Source organism: Balaenoptera physalus (assembly GCF_965194825.1).
Source record: "Balaenoptera physalus genome assembly, chromosome: 3".
In the NCBI taxonomy this organism is placed as follows: Eukaryota; Metazoa; Chordata; class Mammalia; order Artiodactyla; family Balaenopteridae; genus Balaenoptera; species Balaenoptera physalus.
The window spans coordinates 119,758,857-119,780,939 of NC_138890.1; the positions used below are offsets into that span (position 1 = coordinate 119,758,857).

At 40.7% G+C, this 22,083-nt stretch overlaps 1 protein-coding gene across 14 annotated transcripts in view; it reads right to left on the minus strand.

Annotated features, from left to right (window-relative positions):
* Positions 1–22,083, minus strand: part of ARHGEF28 (Rho guanine nucleotide exchange factor 28) — a 312,161-nt gene that overhangs the window by 108,740 nt on the left and 181,338 nt on the right. For 13 of the 14 annotated variants that reach the window (XM_082457061.1, XM_082457062.1, XM_082457058.1 and 10 more), the window contains one exon: positions 3,153–3,274. In XM_082457061.1, coding sequence (XP_082313187.1) covers positions 3,153–3,274 — 122 coding nt within the window. Of the gene's footprint in view, positions 1–3,152; positions 3,275–21,471; positions 21,810–22,083 lie in introns of those variants that run through there. The other variant, XM_082457055.1, reaches the window with a different exon arrangement.

Genomic DNA, 22,083 nt, shown 5'->3' on the forward strand with positions numbered 1-22,083 from the left:
GCAAGAAACCTGTCATATACTTGCCATAAGCCTTTGCATAGAGTAAGGGCAGTCTGGAAAAATCTGCATGGTAGAGAGAACAGGGAGCTAGTGGAGGGCCTAAGACTGATCTAAAAACATCACCAGGAAGAGAAAGTACAGCTTCCTCTGGACAGTGTGAAAAAAAAAGTCCCGGTTGATCAAAGCGCTTGCTCTAAGGAAGGGGCTTAAAAGTACTGGTGATCTGAGGTGGTGGTCATCAAAAGGCATCACTTCTGGGGGAGAAGACAGTAAAAACGAAGGGAGTAACACCATTTAGAAATAAGACAGTGAAGGGGAAAAGAAGCAAAGGGGGAAATGTAGGGCCCTAAATCAACCACCATCATAATAATAATTTACTAAAAGGCAAAAACAATCACGGAATGCTAGTGAGTGAGAGTCAAATCAGTAACTGGATATGTACAAAGACTCAAACTATCTCTCCACAAGATACGCAATAATTTTTTTAAAAAATAGTAATTTTACTGAAAAGAAACTTGGTAGATCAAAGATATCACCAGTAATGGGACAAATTATTATCATGTGTCTCCTGATACAATGCACTGAGAAGAACATGACATCACCTCTGTAATATTCCTGCCAATCACACATAACCTGAATCTAATCATGAGGAAATATAAGTCAAACCAAAATTAAAGGACAGTATAGCAAAAACCAAAACAAGCAAACAAACAACAACCTGGTCTGTATTCTTCAAAATTATCAATGTCATAAAAGACAAAGACTAAGGAACTGTCCCAGATGAAAGGAGACTAAAGAGACACAACAACTAAATGCAAGACATGTTATTGAATTTTCTTTTGCTACAAGGAACATTATTGGGACAATTGACTAAAATTGAATAAGGTCTGTAGACAGCTGATAGTACTGTGTCAATGATGATTTCCTGATTTTGGTAACCATATGTGCTTAAGTAAGAGAATATCCATGCTTTTAGGAAAATACACCATAAAAGATTGAGGGGTAACAGGGCACCATATATTCAATTTACTCCTAAATGTTTACTATTTATATACATATCATAAGCATTTGCATGTACATACACACAACACATACTCAGAATAATAAAGTAAAATATGGTAAAATTTGGAGATTTTTTTGATAAAGAGTATACAAGGATTCTTTGTACTGAATTATGCAGGCTTGAAATGATGTCCAAATTAATTTTTTTGCAAAGTAGTTTACATGACAGAGTAATTTTCAAAGTAGTTTTTGTCATGTGAGTTTCCTCATCAGATAGGCTGATAACCTTGAAAATTTATGGGAAACAGCATCGTAAACAAGCTAGCAATCTTTTTAGGCTTCTGTGCCAGGTTGAAGGAGATGAAGAAAATTAGATAAAATTCTTTCCAGATATTGCTAGAAATTATTTTTGATATGCAGATTTTGGACTCCTTATTTTGTCCTTGCTATTCAAATGGACACAGAAACAGTAAAAGAAATGATGTAACTATACTACACCGATATAGTGAACTTTGTGATTTGTATCCAGATTTTGAGTTTTGTTTTCATGGCACAAATTCAGCAATCCTCTTCCTCATTTCAGTTTATCAATCAGACTGTTCGTATTCTCTTTAAATGTATGATTCACATTATTAAAGCAATACTTCTCTCACTCAAAGTAGTTCCAAACAGAAATTGTATCCTAACTTCATCTTTGGTTTGGGAAGTTTTGCATTTTTAATGTATCTTAAAACATATAAAGACACAGTTTGCCTCCACATAATGTCCAGTCAAGTATAATTTTAGCTACTTGAAGTAAATGGAAGTACTGCAGTATTCACTGAGGCTCAGGACGAAAAAAAAAAAAAAATATATATATATATATATATGGACTCAAATGTATTTCATTTAAACGCTGAGAAAATATGGCAACAGAATAAAACCATTAAAATCAGAATGTAGCTAGAGCACAGTAAGTCCAATTACCTTGTATCTTCAAAGACTGTCCCCAGAACTCCCACTTTGTCCTAAACTCTGTGTCTCACCTAGATTTCTATAACTAGGGCTAACATTCAGCTGCTTTATACCAAAAAAAAACTATACCAGTTATTTACAGCTGATGTCCATTCTGCTTTATTGGTTCTTCTGTCGTTTTGAATATCATTCCAATCTATGCCATTTATACTATGCATTTAATGTAACAATGTTTCATAACCCAAAGGAAAAAGCAAAGACATTCAACCAATGGGCTGAAATTGAGACCTACTAGACAGGAAAAAAGTTTATATCAGAGAAAACATTGGTAAGTAACAGGGTTCAATATATGCATACTAACAATAACAGTAACAAAGGGTAAAATAGATTATTGCTCAATGAACATCTATATAGTGTTTCTTATGTAGGGATTAGGTTTTAAAGCCAGGGGGTAAAGCAGAAATTGTGTGCTGTCAGAATTACTCTTGAAAATCCCTTAAGTCTCTCATAAATTAGGGCATGCAGAAATTTTCAGATCTATAACTATACTTTAATTTTTATAAATATTAAAATTTGAGGATCACCGAGCTAGAGAAAAGATCAAAGAATAAATCCATATGTAGATGCACATTCAAACCATCTGCCTGTATGAGTTTTAACTCACAAATCTCTATCAGGGAATGGGTGGAGAATTCTAAAGGGTTCCAGCTTCCCTACAACATGACACCATTCTGTTTTAATATTAAAGCTCTATAACCTAAGTACACGTTAACAGGTATGTTGTGAGGATTAAGCAAGTAATTTATGTGACAGCTTCACATGGGGCTGGCATCAAGCTCTGGGTCTTAGTGTTTGCTGGATTTGAATATGAATACTGCTTAATCAGGTCAGAGAAGAAATTGGCCTCCCAAATGTCATTTCCAGTTTTGGCCTCATGGATGAGCCCTCACACTCTTCTCCTTGAACGGTGTCCTAAGACTCCTCCCACAGTGCTTCTCGGTGGGAGCTACGGTGTGCTGTGTTCTCAAGGAAGGACCTACGTTAAATGCTCATATGGCGAGATTTCACAGCAACATCACCTGGGCTGCGCTTAGGCGGAAATTTTCAGAGGAACACAGCAATGCGGAATGTATTTCTCACGTGCTCAGGTTTTGAAAAGAGGGCAGATCCCCCTAGTAACATCACTCACACCTTACCTGATCTATCACCATGCAGTTAGCGTAGACTTCATCACCGCCATTCAGCATGTCAGAAAGCCGGCCGGCAGCAAGGAACGTTGGGGGATGCTTGGATTTTTTGAGGACATCAAAGGAACGATCTAGAGGAAAAATGAAAACAGGACAAATAAAGTAGAAGGAATTTATTTTACAGTTAAGCTTTACCTTCTTAATCAAACCACAAGAAAAAAATCAAGATGGCATTTTGCTGTCTTCACATATTAAGATCAACACTGCAAATGAATAGTTCTAGATAAACAAATATGTGCCCATTTCAAGCAGTATTTTTCCAATCATGAGAGATTCGCATAAAAATCAATTAGGTTTTTAGCCTTCAATTCCTAACACTAAACTAAAACTCGTTTTCACTTAATAATGTGGAAGCATTAGTGATCATACTGTGAGCCTCGGATTCCATTGAAGTGTTCAGACTCCAGACCCTTTACTCAAGGACCCAAGATAGATAGGACACAGTCTAGCAGTTCATTGCCTGCTGAATATGCATAATCTCATTCAGAAAGAGTTTTGCTTCTATTTTAACTACAGAAATGTTTTTGCTTGCTTCCCATGTTCTCAGGTTTGTTCCAAACAGATGAAGTTGCTCAAAGTTGAGTCCCAGAGAGTTGTTACTGTATTTGTGGGGAACATAAAGTTAAAGGTAATAAAACACAGTCGAGCCAGAATGCTTCATTTCTTGTGACTATGGCTAACTTACTTGATCTCCAAATACCTTTACAGAGTTTCCTCATCCGTAAAAGCAGATAATTATTATGCTTTCTTCATAGTGCAGTTATAAGGATTAAATGAGTTCAGATATGCAAAGCACTTAACACATGCCTAGCACTTAGCAACTGCTCAATAAATATTGTCACTATTATATTTTATGTTTTGTTATTATTAATGGTGATTTTACCGTTTGCAGTGTGACGTACAAGGTTATTAATACTAATCATAGTATATTATACTAATAAGAGATTCTTAATATCTGTAAATGACTTTACTAGGGTAGATTGAAAGTTATGTCCATAGCAAATGTCACCCTCAATGACATTCCAGTACGTTTTCTTGAGTAGGTACAAAAGGGATAGTGTTACGTCTATTCCATCAGAAATGGCACTAATCCTACCACCTGTCTTATTTATGTCATGGCTTAAAATCCAGGTAAGCCTGTGGGAATGAGTCAAGAAATGGAAAAACATTAATAACTGTTGCGCTAATGTAACAGGAGTAAAAAACTCTATTCTTTCCTGGAAAGTCCTAGATGACATTATAAAATTTACATACAAATATGTATGAGCCAAATGGCCCAGGCCTCAGATTCTACATCTAAGTATGCCTCTTCCCCACAGAACAGTCAAGTGAGATTTAATTAAGCTTCTTGAGGAAATATACAATGTAAAAGGAAAACACTGTTTATAGTGTCTCGTTTTATCAATTTATTTAAATAGCTAGCAATATAACATACAAAGCCCATAAATACTTCATAAGTATAATTTTTATGATCAGTTACTATTCATTCTAATTACAAAAAATAAGAGCATGTTCTAAAAGGTATAAATCAAGAATCTGACAAACCCAATGCGTTCTGAAGAAAATACTTGCTCATTTATCATTTTCCAGAATGCTTGAAAAACAATCATAAATAACTCAACATGGCCCTCTGAACTGTAGTTAATCCAGCTTAGCTGCTCTACAACATCTTAAGTTCACAGACTATAAAACAGCTGGCTTAGGAGGCTGGTTGTGCCCCTTTTTAACCATTTTGATCATGGCTAAATTAAGACTTCATTGATAACTAGACTATCTTAAGAACTAACAATATACTCAACAAAACAACTGCAAACATTTGATGGATTTTGTTTTAAGAACATAGAACCAAATGAAATATTACCCCAAATTTTCTGGCACCAGTGAATGCATTGGCCAGTTACCCAATATCCAAGTTCTTAATTACCAAGAGAGCAAGTTCTGTATTCAAAACTGACCCTCATATTTCAAGGATGAGCAGGACCAGGAACTACTTCCTTTTTCACATACACAGGTAAAAGTCACTCAGATTCAACTTTTTCTTCCACAAACAAATCTACCTAGCCCAATATAGCAGATCAGAATCTATAAGGAGATCATACACAAGCAGTTAAATAAACTTAAAGATGGTAGAGTTACTTGGACCAAGTTGGGGTCTAATTTGTTTTCTGCATGATTAATTTGATCAGTGTTTTAGAAAATGATGGAATTTTTTTACAAAGACAGATCTATAATCTCTTATCTGTGATTTTGAAATCTAGAAATCTCTGAAAATCGAAACTTTTTTCTTAAGTTTGGTTCAAAAATATATTTGGTGGTCTGACCTGAACTCACATGGGGCCCTGTAGAATCTCTATTTACCCCACTTGGTATGAACATTCATACATTTTGTTGCAGAAATACTACCATGCTAGATGATGGCACTGCCCTAGTGTATACTATGCAAGTCATATCATATATAAGCACTATGCCAATAAGATCTGAAAATTCTGAATTCCAAAACAAATATGGTCCCAAGAGTTTCAAAGAAGAAACTGTAGATCTCTATAGAATTAACCATAGCAGATATTAGACCAGTATTTCCCAAGATTTTGTTATTCCTCTACCAAATTCAGTTTTGCCATATCTATAGATCACCTCTATATTATATTCTCTAGTAGTTGTTTTTAGATTGACTCACCATTTTCCTTTGAAAAAAATTAATTTTCATAGAAATACCTTATTCTCACTGTAAACAGAAAGCCAGTATTTCCTGTCAAAAGCGGAATTATACATACTAAAACAAGGGAACACAAAACAATGAAACTACATTCTGACGAAACACAGTTGCCTCTCAAAGCTGAGAGTCTACAGGGCCTGTTCTCTGTCATAAAGGGAGAGTCTGAAGGATTTGAGAGATGTTAAAGAGGCAATGGTGCCAACTGACTTCCTCTTTGAATCAGAAGGTCAAAAGAAAATGGAAAAGGAAATACCTGCCTTACTATGTGACTCAATGTCATCTAGTGTTAGGCTGGGACACCATCTCCAAGATCAACAATGCCCAGAATAATTTACCCTACACTTTGGACAACTTGCCTAGACCCTGTCCTCATCCTGTTACTTAGGTAATGACAGTAAGTCTCGTTGGGGGAGGACACAACTGTACAAAATCTTAAGATAGTAGTGAGAAGGGAAAATCTTCCTCCTCTCTAGATCTGTCATCCAAAACCTGCCGTGTAGATTTTCTGAGTCGCTCATTGCAACGATTTGTAAAACTGGCCCCAAAATCTTGTGCAGTATAATTCTCTGGAGCATCCATAGCTTCCACTTGCCAAAAGGTACCGAAAAATAATAGGATCTAAAAGTGAACACAGACTAGCAACCAAAAGATGACACAGACTTACTAGACTTCCACTCCTTTATTAACTTCAACACTAGTCACTGCAAATAACAGGCTTCAAACCAGCAGAATAAGATTTATTGTGGAAAGAAAATAAGTCTTAAAAAGTACCTTCAAATAAACATCAGCTACGTATATTAACGTGGTTAACGCTCCACTGTGCTTCAGCCCAAAGAAAAAGCACAATGGTTTCATTAAAAAAAAAACTGATCTTTTCAAGATTTTCAAGATATATGATTTCATTACTTCCATATGTAACCATTTTAGTAGCAAATGAAGTGAAAAAGTATTGCCCCCCCCCAGAAAAAATGTCCTTCAGGTATTTCATCAATGATCATATAGAAATAATTTGCAATTAAAAAATCAGCTCTTTGTCTTAAACGAATGCTGTTTTGTAAATAGTTTGTCTTAGCAAAAAGCTAATCTTACAGTTTTGTTGATAGTATGAATTTTTAATATTTGGTAAACCCATATTTCAGAGATGGTAAAAAAGTAACTAAAACTCAACTCCCATCCAGTAGCTGCCGATTTTAAATTAGTGAAGAGCACTGTATTGCAGTAATTGAGAGCAAGGGTCCTGGAATGCTTGGAGTCAAAGCCCTATTCCACCATCTATTAGCTTGGGTGACTTTGGGTAAGTTACTTAACCTCTCTGTACCTCCATTACCTGATCTATAAAATAGGAATGATAATACATCTCTCTCACAGAATTGTTGTATGGATTAAACGGTTTAACATTTTAAGTGATTAGAACACAATCTGACACAAAGAAGGATTTTAATCTGACACAAAGTAAGCACTATGTAAATTCTTGCTATTATTATACAAGTAAATGAGGTTGTATAGTTTTGATACTTTCATGTAGTTTTGCTTCTTAAAAAAAAAAAAGATTTCAACTTTGGTTATAACTTTACACATTTAAAACTAACCCAAGGCAACTGGAATGCACAAAACATTCCATTTACTACACGAAGAGCTTTTAAAATGTTTTAACTCTTATTTCAGACTCAGCTAATGTTAAGAAACTTTGAAAAGTCCATCCTGAACAAAGTAACCAAAAAACAAAGCCAACCTGCCCATAAAATTTACCTCCAAGGAGGTAAGGATGAGATCTTACGAAATGGGAGAGATTATAAGAGTGGGACGAACATAGCATAAAGTCAGACAATCAGAGACAGCATTTCTCAAGAACAAAGGGAATATTTCAGAAACTACGATGTTCTAACATGATGAAGTGGACTCTGGCCAGGTTCTCCCTGCAGAATGCTTAGAGGATAAACAATAACTCCGAGGCGATTCCCCAGCTCTGTCCCCTCCCATTATTCTCACTGCTCTGTAATGTGATATATGGAACTCTACAAGGACTCCCTTGAAGGAGAAATTTTCATCAGCATTTCCTTGCTATACTAGATGCTCTAGTTAGGTGACACAAGAGAGACAACTGAAAGTAAACACATTTCACCCAGAGAAGGAAGGAGAATTAGTACTAGTAAGGAGGCGAGGGAAAGGCAGATGCCTCCCTGTTCTCTGACATTTACACCTATCCCAACTCTGGCAGGAAACAGTTAATAGCAGCGACCAGCCTACAGCCTCTGCAACCCGATTTCTAATGAAATCCAACTCTCCCTCAAGAAGCTAAGGGCCTAGTAGCTAAGGGAAAACGTGGCCTACTTGCCTGGTTATGTAAGAGACCCACACCCAGACATAAACAAAGCCGGCTAAGGCAGCCTTCGGCAAACCTGCTGCTGACCTGGTTTGGCCCACTCTGGGTGCCAAGCTCTCGCTGTGAAAAGGCAGGAAAGGGCCTCTCAGTTCAGATCTCTCTTGTGTGTACATTTGTCTCTTTCTCTCTTTCATTCATTCAGTTTTGTTTTAAACGGAGAATGACTAACCACCACAAAAACAGGTAAGGCTGACTTTAGAGTTCAATTCCCAGCACTGCACTGAACCCACGCCCATCACGGTCACCACTGCCCTTCCTATTACAGAATCTGGTGGGCAGTTCTCAGGCCTCACACCTTGTGTGACCTACAGCAGCCTTTGATACAGATGATCGCCCTTTTGCCCCTTTGTCTCTGTCTCTCTTCCTGCCTTTCCTTCTCAGTCTTCCCAGACTTCTAGATTTGGCAAGTTGCAGTGCTCCAGGGTTAATCCTCAAACGTCTTTTCTTTCTCTCTGCACTCATTCCCCGGGTCACCTGACAACACGGCATCACGTACCATAATATAATGATGACTCCCAAATTTTCACCTCCAGCCTAGCCCTCTCCCCTGAATACAACTGTCTCCTTGGTATCTCCACTGAGCTGTGCAGCAGCCAGGTCAAGCACAACAGGTGTAAAACACAACTCTCCATTTTCCCTCCTACACTGGCTCCTCTCAATAAATAGCAACTCTTGGAGTTGCCTTGACTGTTCTCTCTCACAACCGAATAGATGCAGAACCTGACTTTTCCTCATCACCTCCGCTACTACCCAGGGCACACCACCACCATCTTCTTGCCAAGACTATTACAAGGTACTGTCTCCTCACCGGTCACCTTGCTCCTCTGTCCTAGTCTTCACAGCGTAGGCAATACACTCCTTTCACAGAGGAAATCAAATCATGCCATCCTCTGCACAGTACTCCAGTGGCTTCCCACCTCACCCTGAGTCAAAGCCAAACTTCAGCACAACCTACAGAGCCTAACTGAACTTGCCTGGACCCCCATTCCAATGTTGGGGGGAGTTTCCCACACACTCAAGCAATCCTTGGACACCAGCTGAGCGTCCTACAGCTCAACTCAACTCTGACACTACCTACCCGGAGACAGCATCAGATTCCATAGGTTAAGGGTTCGATCCTACAAGCTGCCCACCGCCCCCCACAAACTTCAGACGTCAATTCCAAGTTTAGGTTGTTACCTGTGCTTCTGACTGGCTGCAGATTGGAGGTTACCACAAGCCCCTCCTTGGACTTCAGATGCCAGTCACAAGTCCAGGTTGTCACCAGTACCTCTGATCAACTGGCTGAAAATCCGAGGTTCCCACGACTTCTTCCCCGGCTTTGATTAATTTGCTAGACTGACTCAGAGACCTCAAATAAACATTTTATTTACCAGATCACCAGTTTACTATAAAAGGATCTAACTCAGAAACAGCCAGATGGAAGAAGTATATAGGGCAAGGTATTGGGAAAGATCGATGCGCTTCTATGCCCTCTCCTAGCAGGCCAGTCACACAGCACCTCCACGTGTTCACCAACTGGAAGCTCCCCAAACCCAGTCCATTTGGGGTTTTGTGGAGGCTTCATTAAATAGGCATGATTGATTAAATCTTGGCCATTGGTGATTGAACTCAATCTTCAGCCCCCTTCCTTTGGTCAAAAGTCACCTCATTAACATAACAAAAGCACCTGTATCACTTTTAGCGCTTGGGACATTCTAAGGATGAAGACCAAATATTATTATTATTATTTTTTTACCCAGCAGGTTCTTATTACAAATATTATTTCTTATTATAACCAAAATATCTCAATTACATAACCTGTCCCTCCTCCACCCTCAACCAACCTCTCTGAAGTCTGCTGCCTATTCTCCTCTTTCCAAGTTGGCCTTGCTGTTCTGTGCCTCAGGCCATTTACACCTGCTGTTCTACTGGGACTGCTTTTCTCCTGGATGCTCAGATGCCTTGCTCCCTCCCTTAGTTTCTTCAGCTCTCTACTCAAATGTTATCAAAGAGGCTCTCCCTGACCATTATATATATCTATCAAATAGCAATCCCCTAAGCCCTGTCTTATTTTCTCCTACACCATATAACATCACCTAGCATATTATGCATTTATTGTGTATTGTCTGATTCCTTCTACTAGAATGTAACCTCCAGGAGAAGAGCAACTTTGAATGTTTTGTTCACTCCCCCAGTGCCTAGAACCAGGTCAGGTACATAGTAGATACTCAATAAATATTCTCCGAAGGAGTGAATACTTTCTCATTAAGAAAAGAACACAAACTTTGTACCAGGTACAACTAAGAAACCATCCTCTTCTGGACTAGTAAACCTTCCTCCAATTCTGAAGGGTTTCTTGTTGCCCAGCTTGTGCTACTTCAGGCTGTGATGGGAGTGTTACTTTCTTATTTATCTCATTCATTCATCCATTTACTCATTCATTCTCTTTTTCAACATTTACTGAGTGTCTACTGACTACCAGTCACTATGCTACCTGGCCCTCAGCCTCCACCTCTGACATCCTCAAATTACAGTCATAATGGACGATCCCCCAGGAGGTCCCCTGCCAAGACTCTAAATAATCACGAGGCTGTCCTTCTCTGGGCTCTTCTTGCCTGTTACCTCTGTGTTTTGTCCTGTGTTGTCTACCACATTTCAGTGATGAGAGTTTCATTTTGCCCCTGCTGGTAGAACAAGTAACTTTCCTGGTTGGTGTCTGAGCTGAAAACAGATTCTCCCATGGGGCAAACCACCACACAGATGCTAAGCACTTCCTGTGTGACACCATCCAACACACCCTCTGTAGCAGTAGTCCAGGAATATTACTTCTTAATCTCTTTATAAAATAGCAGGTAGGTTACTTTTAAAGGAATAATGGGATGATCAGGCCGATTTGCAAAGCAAAGGTACTGGAAGAAGATGCTCAGGAAAAAAAACATTAAAAGGGAAAGAGTAGAAGCAAACTATTAGGTACTTGAAGAGTAAGCATCTATTGGACACCTGTACCATACTGGGTACTTATACTGGTTAATATTACTATTATAGCTATCACAGACATAGCACTTCCTATGAGCCAGGCACTGTATGATTTTTATATATTAACTCGTTTGATTCCCAAAACAACCCAGTAAAAGCTGTACTATTTGTTATTTCCATTTTGCAGATTAGGAAACTCTGGTGCTATTTAATTAACTTCCCAAGGTCACACTACTAGTAAATGGCAGCTCTAGATAGGCAGGTACTCTGCTAGGTAGTTCAAAGTATTTTATTTAATAATAGGAGTTACTAAGTATCCTATTTTGAGCCAAAGAAAATGGTATTTGAGCAATGCCTGGTATTTTCCCATTAGGAAGTTTCATTAATCGGTTACAGTGTGACTTGTGCCTCAGTGTATTCGTTCACTTCCTGGGCCTCTGCTATCTGCCCCTGGAGATCTACTGCCAGAATATGACAATGTGAGCCTTGCTGAGAAAACATGCATGCAACAGAAAATACATGACTTCATCTGGTTTACCCACACAACAATATGCAAGATAACCAGGAAAAAACTGGGAAGATACACTAAGATGTTAACGGCTATCTCTAGGTGACGGAGCACAAGTGGTTTTTACTTTCAACACTTTACTGTCTGTAATTTCTACATTTCTAATAACCATTTTAACAACTAAAATAAGGGAAAAAAAACAAGTCATGGTTTAAAAACTTGCCTCCTATTGTCAAAGAACGGCTGTAGGGTCTCAGGCAAAATAGGTTATCAGTAAATAACCGTATCAGATAATACACACGTAAACATATTATCTGGAAATGTTTTACCCAAGAGCACCTAGTATTGTTTTTGCCCATCTGCTAACCTCACTCTCCATAACCACAGGAGGTATTATTATGTTCATTTTGTAGATAAGAAAGTTCTGGTCCAAGAAGGGTGACCACCCTCAGACGTTATTAACTGATAGAAGCAGAATGCAAACACGGCGCTGACAGAGACATCCTTTCTCGCTGCAGCTCACTACCTCCCAATTTCCCAAATTCAAAGAGCACTTTGCCAAATTCTGAAATGTACAGATGGTCCTTTCTCCCCATGGTCCGAGTGTGCTCTAGAGGAAAGAACAAACCTGCCCTCACAAATGAAAATGAACATTGTCAGGGTACACTGTCATTTCTCTTCTTGCCTATTCTTCCTGTACGATTCTCTTAGGATTTTCCTGATATTAGTCTTGGCCTGGAACATCTCTTGGCCTTACTCTTCTAAGTTGGACTTTAAGTTACAAAGGGGATCCATCCAAATTCCAAGATTAGCCTCAGCTCAGGAATTTCCTGTGGGTCATGTGTAAGCTAACGTTACTCAGAAGACTTTAGTTCACACCAAGATGTGTCTGGGAGAACCCAGGGAACCTTTGTCTACCAAACTACAGTGGCTCGAACATGGATCCAAATGTCCAATTCACCCTCAGAACTCAACTCACCCTCCTAGGATCCTGTAAAAAAAAAAAAAGGAAAGTAAGCCCTGGGATGAGATCAGGCCTCTCAACCAGTCCTGTTCACAACAGTAACAGCTGAGGTCCAAGTGAACGGACTCCAGAAGTGCTGGGTGTGAGCGCTGTTTCTCCAGTTCTCTTCCTCAGATCCGCAGTTTAAAACTCCTTCGAAACAAGAAGTTACAACTTGGCACTCTAAAATCAGATCCTAAAAGAAGTCCTTTCTGCTGTTTTGAGAGACCTAATTATCAAAAATATTGAAGAAGAAAACAAGCCTTTTCCCTCATAATATACTGGAGGCACCGAGGGAGGTGGGCAAAGAGAAGGAAGAGAGGGAAAGAAAATACAGGCTCAGAGAACAGCTACAATTTTCTCCCAACCCTTTCCCAGGTCCTCACTCCTAATTATAGTAGCACAAAGTAGCCTTCAAGAGGACATATGTTTATGTTTGAAAAAGGAGGACTCAAATATGTAAACTTTCTTCTGCCCTTGCTTCCCCCAAGCTATCAAGGAGATGTTCAGTCATGTGTGGTGTGTATGTAGACTATGGCGTGATTCGATTTAATCAGCAATTCCTTTCCTTCTTGATGCAGTTCTCCAAAGCCTGCAGCCAATTCGTCTACAGAAAGGAAAAACGGGCAAGCTGGGAGGAAAGAAACTAACACGTTATACAAACACCAGGACAGAAGTGAAAGACTTCAAAGAAAGTGGCAGAACGTGGACAAGACCACTTCAGGTGACTGTAGACAAAAAATATGGGCAAACTGATGAGGCAGATGCTCCTGTATGCTATCATCACAAGAAACCCTATGAGTAATTCGAATCCTGCATAGCCTTATGGAAAGACACAGGCACATAAATATGATTGTGCCCACTTCAAAAGTCACCAGGAGCTCCAATTCTCCTGCACCTAGCCCTAGAGCCGTGTGTTTCTGCCCCCCTTAATATCCCCCAAAGTAACTGAGTTCTACTGTAGACAAGGAACTACACTAGCAAAATAGAGACTTCTCCACTGAAATGTAAATGCTTTCTTTTTCCTTTTTTTTGAGGTATAATTGACACATAACATTAGTTTCAGGTGTACGACGTAATGATTCAATAGTTGTATATGCTGCAAAGTGATCACAGTAAGTCTGGTTAACAGCCATCACCACATATAGTTACAAAATTTTTTGTTCTTGTGATGAGAACTTCTAAAATCTACTCTCTTAGCAACTTTCAAATACCTTTCACTTATTTGGGGTGAAAGAACATTTTGAATTCGTGAACACATAAATAGTGGAAGCCAAGCACTGCCTAGCACACCTGCAAGTTGTTCTGGCTTTCTCCTGGTTGGGAAATTCTGCTTGGTTCCTGAATCCTGTTTCATTAGCCTGAGCAACTTTGGGCAGGTTAGCATGAATGACAGCTGGATAGGAGATTTGTTACAATTCATAACCAGGGCTTTCCATTGGCAGGGGCAACGGAGACCAAAGGCACAAGACCCGTGGTTTCTCTGCCCGCAGGGAACAGTGTGAGATAGGTCGGGGGCTACTCTGGGGATGGCCTGGCTTTTCTCCCTTCCATCCGGGGCTCTGACGGAGGTCACCTTGCAGGCTGCCCCACCCCATCACGAGGACAACCAGCACCAAGCACCCTCGGTGAGAGAGCAAGGGCAAGCAGCAGGGCCAGGGCCAGCATTCCTGGGCTGCTCCCAGTTGCCTGAGAGGTGAGAATGGATCCTCAAGATCCCACAGGCCTCCGAGAAGAACAGGAAGTGACTGAGATGAGTACTCATGGCCGACCATGGGCCCACCATGCTGCAGAGGAAAGACCCCCGTACCAGATGTTTTCAGGGAAGCGTGTGAGCCAGCAGCCAGAGGCAGAGATTCCAAGGTCTCTGTAGCGTAAGAGCCAAGGTGAGGCCAACTCAGTGAAGGAGAGTCCTGGGTCCCGACCAACACCAGGGAGAGGATCCAGCTGCAGGACTGTGGTCACAGATGCCAGAACACTCAAAACAATGGTGCCTCAGGGAAGAGCTCAGGTCAGCAGATCTGCAGCAGAGACCAGGAGGACCCTGGGGCCTCCTCCTCCTCCCCACCACCAACTTACCCCCCACCCTCACCAGGAAATCACATTCAATACCAGCCTAGCAAGAAAGGAGGAAGAGGAGGAGGAAGAAATCTCAGAGAATAGATATTTTACTTAAAGAGACTGAACAGTTACCAAAAATGACTATTTTCATTATTGCATTGGACCAAGTTTTCTATGTTAGACTAAAATATACCCTTTCCTGTCCCCACTGTCTAGAGGGTAGGACTTCATAAGAAAGATCAGATCTATTATAGATAAAATAAAGAAATAAAAGCAAAATAAAGAAATAAAAGCAAAATAAAAAGCATCTGAGTGTAGTGTAGTAAAACTGTGCATAATACACTTTCAGTATTTACTGCCTGCTTTCTGTGATCCAGCTATTGGAGATGTGAAAACAGGTCAGCTAGGCTCCACCTTCAAGGAATTCAGTGTCTTAGGGGTGAGGGACATTAAATAATAGTTGTGATACAGTAATGTGAGGGCTGTTATAAAAAATCTACATGAGCCAGAGTGGCACAAAGGAGAGAACGATGAACTCAAGGGAATTCAGGGGAGGCTTCCAGAAAAAGGATCCTCAAGCTGTATCTTAAAGGGCAAGTTAGAGATTTCTAGTTAGAAGTGGGAGAAATAGTCACCTGAATTTGCTAAACAAAAAGTAAAAGGGGGAGGGGAAAGATTTACTGAAGCCATGTGAGGGCAACTCCAAAACTGAAGGAATTTGATATCCAAGCCTTGAGAGGGGGGCATCTTGGCAGCAACAGGCCCCCAAGGACTAGAACGAGGGCCTGGAATCCAGCAGGACCCTACCACAAGACTGCTTCTCTTTACATGTGCGCAGTATTTCCTCCTACTACAGACTGCTTTCTCCCAGCTAACGGCTTCCATTCCCACCGTTCCAGCACTGCTACCCAAGAAGGAAGACATCTCCCTCCAAATTCCAGTTTGAAGAATACCAAGGAAACACACTGATTTACCAAGTTGAGATCATGTGCCCACCCTGGGACAACAGCTGTGGCCAGGCAGGAGGAGTGTTGTGATCGGGCCACCTGGGTGGGATGCCCACCCCACTGCATCCAGGAAGGCAAGGTCATATGAGAAGGTGGCAGCATCATTTGGACCCATGGCCAGAGCAGTGGAGGGGCCGCCCACTAAAGAATGTGTGTGCTGTTCAGTGAAGGGCAAGAGAATATGAGGCAGACAGAACCAACTCTCCAGGCCAAGTTAACATTTGGCCCCTCTCTACGTTTCCATGCCCCATGAATCAACAGCGCACAAGCCCGGGCTATCGTCCATCACCTTGATACACTCTGTGTATGCCTGACTCTGCCCATTTGCTTGGAAGGACAGTCTATTAAAACCCCACCAGTTCACCACAGGCTACTGAAATGACATCCCTTTCATGATGCCCTCAACATGAACTGGTCTCTTCACCTTGAACTTTGACAGTAATTTGTCCTGAGCTCCCCTATTGGACTTATCACATTCTGCCTTAATTAATATATCTGAATAAACAACCATTGGTCCTTCTCCAAAACTGGAGTGGTAGGCAGGAATCTCTTGAACATGGGGTGATAAATTAGAATAGTGCCTCCTTTCCACTGACAGGAATTAATGCAGAAATGCATCTTGCCTAAGAATTTGAACTAACTCAAAATAAAGGGAAAAAATCAGTTTCAAATATGTAGCTATGCGGTTTGGCAACAGGCTTCTAATGGGCCTCCTCTCCCAGGCTGACAAAGGTAGGCCTCCTGGCAGAGTCTGAAATTGAAACTGCTCCACGTGAGGTTAAACACTATCTTCATTGTGAGCCAACGAAATCTTAGCAGGTTATGTCACCTTTAGGAAAATGTTTCTCTTCCTTAAGAAAGATTTCTGTAGTGACTTATTCCTCCTATGGTATTCAGGCATCCTTTGGGGAATTTCTAGATGGAATACATACATGCACATGAAACTGTGTATGTATTCAATAAAACTTCTTGAAAGAAAGGAAGGGAGGGAGGGAGGGCAGGAAACAGGAAGAAAACAAGTAAGTCCATGAGACAAAAGTAAGTCACTTCTAAAAATTATCATTAAACCTTCTGAAATGTCATCATACCTTTAATACGTACTGGGTCACGGATTATTTTTCAGATTGGGTACCTGCTCTCCAAACACTAAATGAGCTCATGAGATAGACCAAGACAGTGGTCTCATGATTCTTATCTCCATTCCCAGCACACTCACTCTCTCTGACTTTATCTTTCTCTGTCTGGGACAAACCTGGGAAGCTTCCAGGATACACTGGAAGCTCTCCCATACCATCCTTTTCTCAGTTCACCCTGCCTCTTCTGCTCCTCACCCGACTATCCCATGCTCCAGTCATCCATTCATCTCTTCCCTCACAAGCCAACGATGTGTGTCAGTACTAGATACATATGTGTGTGGATGTAACAAGACATAGGAACAGCACTAACATTTTACTTCCCCAGTTTCCACTGCCACCTCTATTCCTAGTCCAAGATGCACAGGACAGGGAGAAGCTACCATGGTGAGATACAGAGGCACCTTTTGAATATAAGACAGCTACCTATTGAATTCACCATCCCTTACCTCTACTAAGAGGTGGTGAAACACACTGGGAAGAACAAAACCTTTAAAGTCAAGGACAATGTCCTGTTGCGGGTCTGGCTCTGCATTTATTGGCCCTGATCTTGGGCAACTCATTTCTCTGAGCCTCAGAGCCCCAAACTAATAAATGAAGATGACACCTGACATACAGGTCTTTTATAAGATAACACATGTGAAAACCACCTTGTACGTACAATGAATGAATGCCATTCACCTTATTTTACCATGCTTACTGTTCCCTGTATTTCTTGGTATGGACTTGGATATAACTTTAAAACTCTTTAAGCCTCAGTTTCCTCAACTGTAAAACAGAGATAGTATCTTGAGTTATTTTGAGAATCAGATGTTATAAGTATAAAGTACATACCACAGCTTAGTAAACAATGGTTATTATGATTAATAAGGTAGTACATACATACTAGTTATTTTGACTATGACTACAGAAAGTTTGGTCCTATCTAAGCTCTCCAAGGTTGTTTTCAAATAGGCATCGCCTCTTGCACCAGCAAAAAAAAAAAGCAGTCTTTCATACTTTGTGTCATTAGAGAGGCATATGATGGATATGAGCTGGAGTAGGAGAGAATGAGACACACGGTATAAGTGGATGAAAGGCACAAAGAGAAGAAGAGCTCAACACTTTCTGGGACCTGATGATTCATACTAAAAATGCATTTTAAAGACAATAATTATGGGGAACTTAGGTGAAGCCCAAACCCTATATTTTAAAATTTTTCATTAATAAATATTAAATTTCTTCATTGACCCTCCAACTGAAATCAAAAAAACAAAAATCCAGGCATTCCTGGAGTCCTTGAAGTGGACAGTCGTGGATTCTGGCCCACGCCAATCATTAACCACTCAGTTTCCAGTACAGCCTGTTCTGGGCTGCCCACAATATGACAAAGGGCAACTCTGAGATCCCAGGAATACATTTTGGGCAGTTTGGTTTTAACTGCTTTCACCCTCTGCTTACATCACATTCCCCTCTAGACACCAGTCATTTCCAAAGGCGTGGCTTCTAAGTTAGATCTTTTTCTCTTGCCTTCTGAGGCCATGAGGATAAGAAAGTAGTAGATGTGATTTTTAGTTAGTATATAAGTATTGATGGGTTTCTGCTAATCCAATTTTCCTCTTATTACCAAACCCTCTAAATTTTCACCTCTCGAAACAAACCAGCAATGTGCACGTGTATCTATCAAAGAACAGTGATAATAAGGCAGGAGGGGATATTAAAAGAAAGAGAATACTAATAAGGAGGATCAGGACACAAAAAAGAAGAGAGAATAAAAAATAATTCTGACCAAATATGAAAGGTTTGCTAATAAGCCAGAAATCCCAAGCCCTCAACACCCCTTCACGACTTCCCAGGAGACCAGAACCCACATCCTGAGAATGATGTCGGTGATGATTAGAAGGAAGGAAAGACTAAGGAAGAAACTCAAGCCACCTTAGTTTTAAAGACTGACAGAATAAGGGACAAGAGACCACAGTTTTTCACAACCTAGCCACGGATCTGAAAAAAATCAGGTTCCTTGGTGTTTCTTCTACTATATGAAGGTGGAACATCTGTATCCTGGGAGAGGTAGGATCCATTCCAAATGCTTAAGATCCCTGTAAGCAGGGACAGTATCCGTCTGGTTCACTACTTCGTCCCACCCTCTAGGAAGCACCTGGCACTCTGGACACGCTTGCTGAACACGCAAATGATTCCCCATCACTTCACTTCTTTGGGCCCCATCATACTCACCTATAAAATGAGGTGGTTGGGCCCGGCCATTTCTAAGGCCCTTTTGGCTGTAATGTCTATGGTTCTGGGATTCCATCCAGCTGACATTACAGTGTGACCAAACCCACCCTTCACACCTAGGTCGTCATCATTTAACAGACAAAGGAAGCATGGGACACAGTCTCACCATCCCCAGCTCTCTGCTACCAATCTTAGTTTCACTTGTCCTTTGTTTATTAGCGGCAAATAGTTAATCATTTTCAAATCCCAGGTACCTGCTTTCACTTGAATTGAGTTTAATTTATACATGGCTATGTTATGACTTTCTGCTGTAGTTCAAACTGGCTGTGCTCCAGCTTTGGATTTCAAAGGAGAATGTGATTAACGCATTCCCTACAACTCCACTGGACTCTCAAGGTTCTCCACTGGCCTCCTAATCATTAATCCCACATCTCTCCAGGCTGTTAGGCTACCGAAGCCTCCCTACAACATAGGCATCCAGTCTGCCAGCCAGGCAATATAAATACAAAACTATATAAAGCAGATTATTCCCCAAATTTAACTGGATGAGAATTAGCACAAAGATTTAGTAGTCTTACAGAACTGCTACCTGCCCTCAAGAATTTCTCCATGTACGAGAACTAATAATATTCACTCTAAGGAATTAAGGACTTCGTGTATCTCCCCTCTCAGAAGTCATTTAAAAGTTTTTAAAAAATTATTTGGAAACAATTTCAAACTTCCAGAAAAGCTGAAAGAATAAGAATAGCACAACGAACACCAATACATCCTCTTTACCCAGATTTACCTATTGTTAACATTTTACTCCATTTTCCATTTGAGCCTGAGCTTGCTTTCACATGCACACGTTTGTGCGCCCTATAGATACTCCCCTCCCCCCGAAACAATTAATGGTAAGCTGCATTTATATCATGGCCCTTTACCCCCAAAGAAGAAGCAATTACATTTTAAAATAGAATATAAGGAAAATAGAATGTTGTACAAATGTTTTAAGTCCCCAGTGACAGAATTTCAAGAATGGCAATGAACAGCGTGGGAGATTTGTTCAGGTTGAGGCTTTCTACTATTCCTAGAGAGTCAACCCATTGTATTCCTGGGATCAGCCTTGATCCCAAGCCAAGAGCAAACACACGTGCACGCGCGCGCGCGCGCACACACACACACACACACACCTCCATTTTATTTTAGAAGGAAAAAAAGCCTTGAAATGAAACAGGTACGGTGACAACCGCCAGCCTCCATTTTTCTCCAGGTAAAGCACAGGGTAATACGGTTGGTCATTCTGTTCTCACGAGAGAATTCTGCTCCCCCAGGACAAAGCTACAGAGGCGGCCCACTTTCAGAAACACCTCTTCTGCTTATAAGCTCACAAAAATGTTTCTGTTTGAACTAAAAACATAACCACATAAAGTCCCTCTACAACACAAGAAAGGGCTACTCACTACCTTTCTAGTTTTGATAAACCTCAGAAGGCAACAATCACCACCTGCTGGGGATGGTGCACCAGATACTCAGGCCACCTCCGCTGTTGCCTAACACCAACTTGTTTCCAAGACCTGTACCACAAGAGTGGGTTGCAGGTGAGGGGGAATAAGCAGTGTGAAGCCACTCCATTATTATCACGCTGCAAATAAATAGCTCTTCTGCCTTTGGCAGTAAAGCATTTTGCATACTTGGTAATTACTGTTAATAAACTTTTTAATGTGTGACTGCATCCCCTGGAGAAATATAGGCTTTCTTATTGAAATTACTTTCTTAAAATCCCTTCCTTAGAGCATCTACAAAATCAAGAAAGTAGAGTAGAAAAGAAAGAATTTTCTTAGGTATAAAAAATTTTTTTTAATTAGCACACACTTGAAAACTAAAACACAAATGCAGCGGACACCGGGTACTAAGCGCACGCATAGTTCTCTGCACATCCCACAAAGACCAGACACATTTAAATCAGCAAGACACTTTATTGTCAAGGTAACACCAAGGTAACTGAGCAAATGAATCCAAAACATTTACCTTGTACTAAACTCCCTTTTTTTTTTTAAAGGAAAAAAATAGCGCATGCACAATACAGCACAAAGGAAGATTTAAAGTGAAAGGAACACAGGAAGGATGAGTAGGTTTACCTCAGAAGTCTATCTGTAAAGTATTTATATTATAAGAGTTTTATAAAGACACGTATAAACACGCACTTATCAGAAAGAGTCTCGCAAAGCAACGAGGAAAAGAAAGGTAAGAATAGGAAGACGCCCGGCTTGGCTCTGGGGGTAGTAAAAGATCGCGTGATCTACCTTGTTTGGACGCCCTCCGTCGAATCTTCATTTTGGGGAAGGAAGGCCACGAGTAGTTAAAAGGTGAGTCCGAGTCAGAATCCATCTTTTTGTCTCGATGAAATCAACAGATTCAACAGCAGAGACTCAGGAAGAACTCGGACATCCCCAGCCAGGAGGCGAGTCTCCCGTGTGATGTAAAAGGAAGGAATGGGGCTGGGTGAAAGCTGCGAACACCGAACACCGGGGAGGGAGAGGCAATAAATGTTTTGCTTCCTTCAGGCGTTCAGGCATGTAGACCAAGAAGGAGGCTATAAATATGCAGGCCAAACTGGGAAAGTAAAAGGCGAGCACAGCAGCTCGGAGTGGCACTGGTACACCGCAGTCCAGTTATTCAAAAGGTCACTGGGAGCAAATGAATCATTAACTCTCTTCTCGTTGCTGGAAATGGAAATGGAAATGAAGAAGAAAGGTAACTGCGAATTGAAAGAGAGCCGCCTGAGACTCAAGAAAACCCTCCCAATGCAGACGCCTGTTTTGGTCGGGAGCTAGAGGATCATTTCTCAGAAAAGCCACCCTGTACAGCATGAGATAAAGGTTGAGGTTGATGTGTGTGGACAGCCAGAAAGCTCC